At 43.1% G+C, this 8,964-nt stretch overlaps 1 protein-coding gene across 3 annotated transcripts in view; it reads left to right on the forward strand.

The window, feature by feature from the left end:
- The window catches only part of FKBP15 (FK506 binding protein 15), a 52,718-nt gene extending 44,440 nt beyond the window's left edge, over positions 1–8,278 (forward strand). For all 3 annotated transcript variants that reach the window (XM_019510400.1, XM_019510399.1, XM_019510401.1), the window contains 5 exons: positions 504–614; positions 1,291–1,398; positions 3,211–4,001; positions 4,588–4,681; positions 5,305–8,278. In XM_019510400.1, coding sequence (XP_019365945.1) covers positions 504–614; positions 1,291–1,398; positions 3,211–4,001; positions 4,588–4,681; positions 5,305–5,385 — 1,185 coding nt within the window. In that variant the 3' untranslated portion in view covers positions 5,386–8,278. The remainder of the gene's footprint in view (positions 1–503; positions 615–1,290; positions 1,399–3,210; positions 4,002–4,587; positions 4,682–5,304) is intronic.
- The last annotated feature ends 686 nt before the right edge of the window (positions 8,279–8,964 follow it).

An 8,964-nucleotide genomic window follows, 5' to 3' on the forward strand; every position in this document is an offset into this window, starting at 1 on the left:
CCTTCTCCCCCCCCCCCCCCCACACACACACACACCCCCTCAGCTTTAAATAAAAGCTCATTAATTGTAAAGATATTTGACATGGCAGTAAACGGACTGCAACTGCTAATCCAACTTTCTGCCCACTGTTCAGAGCTGGACTACAATGGCAGCAAAATGTGAGGTCCTTTAGAGCAGCAGTTCTCAACCTTTTTTGTACCAGGGCCCATTTGTAAACATTGGCCAGTCCCAACCTAGTGCCCCTCACTCCAGACCCACTGCCTCCCCAGCCCCCCAGTGTGTGCAGCAGGGAGTAGGTGTTGTGGGGTAGAGAAGGCCCCAAGCTGCCCCTTTCAGGCTGGAACTCTGCCAGCCAACAGGGAAAAACCCATGGTTTCCGTCGTTTTTTAAAGTTTGTTCCTGACACTTTCATAAATTCTTGCAACTCACTTTTTTTGTGTCGCGACCCATGGGTTGAGAAATGCTGCTGTAGAGTAGGTCTAACTTCCTTCTCTTCCTGGCAGTATGCAGCCCTGCAGGCCCATGTTGCTACCCTGAAGGCTCAATATGAAGAGCGCATCCAGAAGCTTGAGAGAGGTCAAGACAGGCCTCAGCCTGCAGACTTCATAGAAGAAGTGAGTTAGACCAGCCAGTGTTACTTCTTCAGAAACGATCTCTATTCTCTGTGGGTGGAGGGTTATCCACTGAAAATCTTGTAGTGTCTTGTTCTACCTGGGAGTGGGAAATCTACCAAAAGGAAGGACTAGATCTTGTGGAATATTGCTTATCTTCCCTTCTTTATAGGACTTTTGGTATGAAGCTTTACTCTCTCAATACTAGATTAAAACTTAAATAAGAGGGAGAATCCTGGCTTTGGAATTATATCCCCCTTTCCTCTTGAACCATTATACATGCTGAAATTCTTGAGGTGTTTCAGACACAGTTCTTTGGGTAAATCTGATATCTTTTACTAGACCAACACAGATAGTTGGAAAAAAATTTCTTAGCAAGCTTTCAGGTTTAAAACCTCTTCGTCAGGCTGAGGAAATATCTGCAGTTGGTGTGTGCTCTTTTTGAATGGAATGAATAGTAAAAAAAGCCAGAGGCTGGTATGCATGCTTGGTATGCCACATCCTACACCCCCAAGTCATTTCATATGTTTAAACAATTTCCAGACCTGCAGTACTTGATATGAAAGGTGCATTCTCTTAAAACAAAATTGGATTTATTCTTCTTGCTTAAGGAGAAGCCTGTGGTCCTGAGTTTTGTCCTGTGTTAGAAATGGTACTGATTTTCCACTTTCTTCCTCAGGTAAAGAAGATCATGAATGGGGTATTTCAGTCTCTGCGAGGTGAATTTGAGCTGGAGGAGTCCTACAGTGGTAGAATTGTTTTGGGTGTTGTCATGAACACCATTAAGGTACAGCAGATATGAATTATGAACTGTTAAAGCAAGAGTGAGGCTGTGGTCAAAATAGCTCCAGTCTTTTTAGCCTAGGTCCATAAGTGTGAAGCGTAGTCACTTTCTAGGATAGAAGGGGACATTACAATTATGGCAGGAGATGCAGCAGAAGGACAGGGAAATACATAGGCCCCTTGCTGGGGAAAGTAGGACAAGGCTCTTGATAGAACCTCATTGAGCTTTGAAAGGATAGTAGATTGGAGGTGGGTTAAAAAGCACAGAGGATTGAAATCTGTCTAAGAAAGATAGAGCACAAGCCATGTAAAAAGTACCAAGTGATAGAGCAAGCCATCATGTGAGGAGTGGAGTCCATATGAAAATGTGTTTTGGAGGTGGGGCACCCAGCTTGTGGGACTGAGTTGCTGTCCTACTTTTTGCTGATTACCATAAAATAAAAGCAGCACATTCTGAATTCCTTCCCCAAAACCCATTGTCCTAGCATACCTGCTTTTCCCTCTTGGATCTGCTGGGGATGACTTTTTTTTTTTTTAAGTCACTTTCAAGTCTCCTCAGACAAGGGTTGCATATTATTAGTCTCAAGTTCTTGGCAACTGTTTTGTTGGAGAGTGACAACTCCAACAATTAAAGACTGAAATAGTTTCCACTATATGTTAGTTCTTGCCCCTGTTCAGATTCCATGTGAGTTGCTGCTGCTGTTACACCTCAACCTAGATTTGGGATTATTGAAAAGGGAATTGGACAAAGACTTGCTGAGTTGTGACCCCTTTCAAAAAATAAAGGGGGGGGGGTTGGAATTGCAGAAGCTGAAGGAGCTTAGAGGGCTGCTTAAACATGGCATTTGACCCTATGGGAGTTTACCTCAGTCCTAAATAAGGTAGCAGCTGTGAGATGAAAAGTAACCTTTCTTCAGTGAGATAATTTGACAGATGCACATCTGCCTGACTTGCTTTTGACAGCCTGTCTAGGCAGAGGGGAAGGTCAGGTATCTCCCACTTTCCTGAAGTGCACGCTGGTTTAGTTAGAAGTACAGATGGTTAAGGGGAGTGAGTGCCTTTGCTCCTCCAGCCTGTGGTATGTAATGGGAGATGGTATTGTCTGGTAGCTGAATGGGGAAATGAGAAACTGGACAAGACAGTTACACTAGGGTAATTAATATTACCCTTACACTGACAAAAATGATATTGGCATCCCAACAGTTGAATCGTTCTTCAGGAGCACCTCCTTACAGTAGCTGCTATTACAGCAACACATCACTAGATGGCAGGGGAGCACATACTAGCTTCTGCCTACAGCACATGGCTACCCTGGGATGAAAGCGCACACCCCTAATTAGGCTGGTATATCTTTACTACAGATTGTTCCTGTGGTAAGTTTACCCAGGGTTTGAGGCACCTAAGTGTTTGTGTGGCTTGCTCCTTGTTTGTTACAGTGTAAATATATGTCCAAGCCCTGAGTTTAATTTTACTTCACCCAGGTCATACTTGCTAAGTCACAACTGTCTAGGTTCCATATTTCCACCTAAAACCATAGCCTTGTAGGGGTGCTCCAAGTCAGGCAGGATAAAATCCATGCTCTATTGCAGAAGGCAGCTGTCTAACTCAGCTGCTAAAAGTAGTGATATTACTATGCTGGACTCATCAGAGATGATAGGAAAGTCCCAGTTAGTGCACCTGGCTGGATGATCCTCATCCGTATCGCAAAGCATCAAAAAATTTACCTTTCTTCAATTAAATGGCAGCTGTTATATTTGTGCACAATAATTTATTTCTAGTAATGATACTTCTTTGCTGGCTTCATTTGATTCTCCAGACTGTAACTCTCCAGCTGCTCAACAGACAACAAGAGAGGCGAGAAAGCAACAGTGAAGAGGAGGAACCGAGAACAGAAGAGAGGAAGCTGGAAAGTCCACTAAAAGCAAAAGAAGACCAGGAAGGCCCTGTCCGGCATGATCTAGCACAGAGCAGAATAGGCATAACTGAGGTGAGGGAAGCAGCAGTGCACAGTGTGATGTCTGACCACCCACATGAATCAGCTGGTCTTGCTGCCTCTCCCAGATCTCCCAAAGGAGGGCACAGGACCCAGAGTGGTGCAGCATCAGAAGAGAAGATCCTAGAGGCACATAAAGAGCAAACCTCCTCTAGATCAGTTCAGGCACCTAATCCTAACCAAGTGCTGCCAGTTCCCAGACAGCCTGCAAATGGGGATACTGTGAACTCTGTATCAGATGAGCAAAGGCAGGCAGGTGCTCCCACTGGGGTAACCCCCCAAGGCAGTCCCACAAGAGGAGCATCTGCTCAGGTAGAAATTCCAGATCTCCCTGTTATAGAAACTAAGCCAAAAACAGTGGAAATGGCTAAGTGTTTGAAAATACCAAGTACAGAGCATAGTGGAGAGGAGCCTATAAGCATGCGGGAGCCCTCTCCTCTAAAAAGTGAAGAGGAAGGGAGTTGTCTCAGAACTCCAAATGAAGCCAGCTCTGAAAAGGATTCCAGTGTTTCTGACTTAATGCCCAATACAGCAGAGAAGGGTCCAGCCAAGACTGACCAGGAAACTACAGAATCTCAAGAGCAGGGATCTAGCCCCAAGCAAAAGGATTCCAGGTAGGTTGTGGTAACTTTTTTGGTTTCTTGCTCATGCACAGCAGATGTAAATGGGTGGGTTAATGGATCAACTGGCTGGTGGCTTGTGCAGCTGCCCCAGAAGTAAGGGTATAGTGCTATAGAAAGTGGCCAGCCATCTAAGTATTGCTTGACCTTACACGTCTAGACAACAGATGCTAAAATGCTGCCAGTGTCCAGCCTTGTCTGGAATTTACTGTCACCACCACTAATGAACAAACTGAAAAAAGGTGGTGACTTAAATTCTAGTGCATCTCTGCAACCAGTATGACCAGGGTCCTTTGTGAATGACTTCTAAACTGCTTCTAGCTGAATCAGTAGTTTACTTTGCCAACTTGGGAATAGTTAGTGGTTATAAAGTTCTCCGATATCTTTGTGGCTGCCTAGGTACCCTTTTACATTACTGCCATAGCCTCAATTAGTTTTCAGACATCAGTGGCCATGCAAACTTGAGCTGAGGTTGCCTGAGTGTTGGGTCTGGAAGTTATTCTCAAGTGCAGACAAATCAATCTTGGCTTTCTGTTCCACCCTGAGAATTAGCTGCTTCTAATCCCTTAACCTCTTGTAGCTTCTTTGAGGACAACAATGACTTGTTTAAAGCTGCAACCAATAAATCAGTAAAGCCTGGAGCTCCACCTGAAGAGGAAGATGAGGAAGAAGTGGTAAGAATTTAAGTTTGTTTCCTGTAACCATTGAAATGATTGAAACCATTCATCTTGTTCTTGGAAGAAGTTTCAAGGCATGAGGGATTCATTTCTCTCTTCTTTTTTTCATTTTTTTTTTTTTTATAGTTCAGAGTTTTGCTTTTGATGCACTTTGCATTTGTTAATCCAAATTAACTGTATTGAGACCAGAGTTTGGGACTCAACTGGGAACTGTCCACACTTGAACCTGTGGACAGGTGTGTAAAGGATTAGCTTCATAGGCAAAAGTAGCAACCCACAGCCTCCTGTTTGCTGGCTTGTCACCAAGAAAGTATTAAGATCACCAAGTTCAAAACTCTGGTGCTGTAACTGAGTCTATTGAGGGGGTTCTACTACAAGGGAGATTTAGGAGATGTTAAGGTCCCCTAGCTTTCTACTGGGATTTCAGACCCTCCCCATCTGATCTAATGTCTCTGATCCAGCATGCCATGTAGAGGAAGACAGTCAGTTATGATGTTTCTTGGTGCTGCCTCCCAAAGTGTCTACAGTGACTCCTTTACACAGAGCCTTCTGGAAACTAGACCCTTTTGGGAACTGCTGAAAACAAATAACCTAACACTGCTTTCTGGTTGCTCTTCCAGAGCTTGAAAGGGCGCCCTCCCCCAACCCCACTCTTTGGGGATGATGATGACGACGATGATGACCTGGACTGGTTAGGTTGAAAAGCTGGAAGATTTGGGAGTAGTCTGTGAACCTCCTTTTGGCATATGGCCTCTTCTTGAGCTTGTTGCACTTACCAACTGCGTATGCTTGAGATGGGGAATAGATCAGATAAACTCTGTGTTGCAGACAGGATAAGCAAATGACTGTATTAGCACTGCTGGTCATGTGGACCTGATCTCTGGCCTGATGAGCTCATCCATAGGCCAAGGCTAACTGAAAGAGCCAACCAGTCTTACTGCATGTTCATATTGCTGTCCTATTGGTGTGAACCATTGATCTGTTTGTTGTAACCTTTTTATACACAAGTATGAACTTTTGTAAACAGGTTCAAAGAAGAAAGTCTGCAGATAGTGTTAAGAATAGGACAGAAAAGTCTCTGCTTCTCTCCCCAAATTGATATTAAACCTACAAATATTCCAAAGAGATCTATGGGCTGTCAGCCTAAATCCTTGATCACAGGCACTTTCCACTGGGTCTTCACGAACATGCTCACCAAACAGTTAGATGCCAATTCAAAACACATGAAATAAAATATACTGATTCTGTAACCTGACTGCAAGCTACAGCTACCATGCATATGCCTTTCTGAAAACAGCAAGGAGTCAGAGGAATGCAAGCTTTAACTCTTGAACATTCAGAACGGTAGAACACAAACAGGTGCTACTGAGCACAGGCTGTGTGCTGTTACAGCTCCATTTAGCTTTAAAAGGCTGTGGTCTGAGTACTCTAAAGTAGTGCTCTAGAACATGGATGTAACTTCTAGTAAATGTTTTATCAAAGGCTCCTCTGATGTGCTTACCTTTTTAAGTTGAATCCTCTGCAGCTCCCCTACTAAAATAAGTGACAAGTGAAAGATTATGGTATGTCTCTGTGTGGCCAGAGTGGTATGAACTGAGTAATCCCCAGTTCCCCACATAGTGGGGCAGCATGCTGGCTAACAGAAGGCAAAGCCTGAGATGGAGATCATCTTTCTATGGGTATCATCCCATTAGGCTTGGGCAGCATCCTTAATCTATTCCCATCCCCAAGCAAAAGACCTGGCAGAAGAAAAGCCTTCTGTTTACCAAAACCAGGCCTCTGTTTTCCCAGTTCTGTGAAGTATTAACTTAATTTTGTGGCCAGTGTTGACTGTTAACCTCTTGCATGTTGTGGTTTGCTAGTGGTGTGGCTGGATCTGTTGAGGCACACTTTTGCCACAATTACCCCTTTTATCCTCATTGCAAAATGGCACTAGGAAGCCCTTGAGCCACACAGCCCCTTGCTGTTGGCCCCTCCTCACAACCTCACCAAAGGTAACTGTCACCACTCTGAACAGAGGAGTGTTAGCAAGATTTCTCTGTTCACATGTGTGGGTCCTGCCTATGATGCTGGTGAACCCAAGGAGTCTGTTCTTTTGCTGGATTGCACTGGGAATTCAGCAGCAGCAGTAAAGCCACCATAATGTTAATGGACTCCCTGTCTAGACAGGAGGAGGGAGTTTCCTGCGGGCAGTCAGTTGCCAGTCTCCTGTGCCTTTTTCTCTGCTGCTACAGGTGGCAGGATTGTAGCATAAATTAAGTGTTTATTGGTTAGGATATATTGGTGTGTAATTTAACCTGGTTCACTCCAGATAGCTTGGGTTATTGGAGCAGACTTTTTAAATCTAATTGAAACACAAAGAATGAAAAATGACTCGTCTTTTTACTCAGCTGGGAAATTTTCAATCTTGTTCTGTTTCTACATGCTTTCACTTCCAGGTTCTTCTGCACTAACCCCCTCCTTTAGTATTTTGAGTTCCAAATACGGTAGGGGAGAGGACAAATGCTTATAAAAACACGTTTTCTCTTAAATTTTACAAATGGAATAGAAACTTTTTTTACACTGGTATTAGGTTCTGTGATCACTTGATATTTTTTCCCACAACTTCTTTGAGTCAGTTTGACCTGGAAGCATCCCAAGAAACACACTTTTTGTAAAATGCAGGTAATCTGTGTAGTTCAAAATGTGATTGATAGCAATGTGATAAATTCTCATTGCTCTATTGAAAGAAATGTGACTAGTAGCCAAACTTTTCTGAAATTGTAGGACTGGCTGGTTTACAAACTTTAATGTACTAAAGTATAAATGTTTAGCACATAACTCAAGGTTAATGCCTTGCTCTCAGCAAGAAAGTCCAATGTTGATGTACAGAAGAAATATTTAGAGCCAGATCATAATTTAGGGCTTTCCTTGTATGGCCATCACTGTGATGGCCTAAATGCATCTAAGTGTGGTCTTAGTCAGGTGTCTGTAGAAATGCTCCCACTGTGGAAGCAGTACTAACTAACACATGCCATGTCTTTGATAAACCCTGAAGATTTGCATTGCATTTCTTGGAAAAATAAAGTGCAATTAAACAATTATGTTTCCCAATCTCAGTGGCTCCACTTTGACTTGTTGCTGATGTATGTAGATGCTGGTAAATATAATTGCTTAGTCATGAATCAAACCAACTTCACTCATTCTTTTTATATATATCTTCTTGGAGAAATGGGCTCCTTTTCAGGAAGCTGCTACAAAACTGGAACCTACCCAGTTGTATCCAGAGTAGAGAAGCGACACAATTGCTGTAATAGTTTATGGAAACTCTGCTGAGCTTAACAGTACTGTTTCTTGTCTTAACAGGCTGAGTTCTAGAAGTTAAGGCATGTGACACCTTCCTGCCTCCAGCTCCCCAGCCCCATTCACAGAATACAAGAAGAGCTGGTGCTATAACTATTCCCTAGTCACCCTTTGCTCATTCCCAGTTAGACCAGAATGTAAATTAATATCATCATGGAAAATCCACTGAGCCCTCCACTCCTGCTATATCCACATTGGGTTAGTGAATTTAGTCAATGGAAAGGGTTTTTAAAAGACAAGCCGTTTTAAAAATAATAATAATAATAATAATAATAATAATAAAATTATCTTCAAGGCTGCTCTTTTTTTTTCTTTTTCTTTTGCCTAGCAGTTACAAAAGGAATAGACCTCTCCCATAGGGTGTGACCCTAGACATCCTGACACAAGTGAGTGGAGTGCCCCTGTGGGTCCAAGGCATTAAACCTAAGGCCCTCCCCACCAGCCTATAACTGACCCTCCAGCCGCCTTTGGAAGCAAGGTGTCTCCATCCTGGGGAAAAGGATGCCTCCTTCTAGTTGCACTACCTGAACTTGATTAAAATCCTTCTGAAGAACAGTTTGACTTATGACTGTAAAAAGTGTTCAAGTTGGCTGTCTGGATGCAAAATCCTGGTGGAGGCAAGATAGGTGGGCTTTTAACTCCCTGTAGCTAGTTGAGGCCAATCTTGGGGAGGAGGGCTTCAGAGTTTCACATTTCAGTAGTAAAGACTCCAACTGAACTATCGATTTAGGAATCGAGGTCTTAAGAGTCCATTTCTGGCTGTAATAATCTGAGATTAGTTCAGTTGCTGTGCCTTTTCAGTCTTATTTGTGAGACTTGCATGGGTGTAACTAAGGCGATTGACAGTATATCTGATTGATTGCCCCAGTACAAACTTGAGTGTGGAGGCTTCATAATTCACTTAAGATGAGCAATTTAGCATGTGAAGCTAAACTGTA

Source organism: Gavialis gangeticus, unplaced genomic scaffold, assembly GCF_001723915.1.
Source record: "Gavialis gangeticus isolate Ggan-Ray unplaced genomic scaffold, GavGan_comp1, whole genome shotgun sequence".
NCBI classification, from domain to species: Eukaryota; Metazoa; Chordata; order Crocodylia; family Gavialidae; genus Gavialis; species Gavialis gangeticus.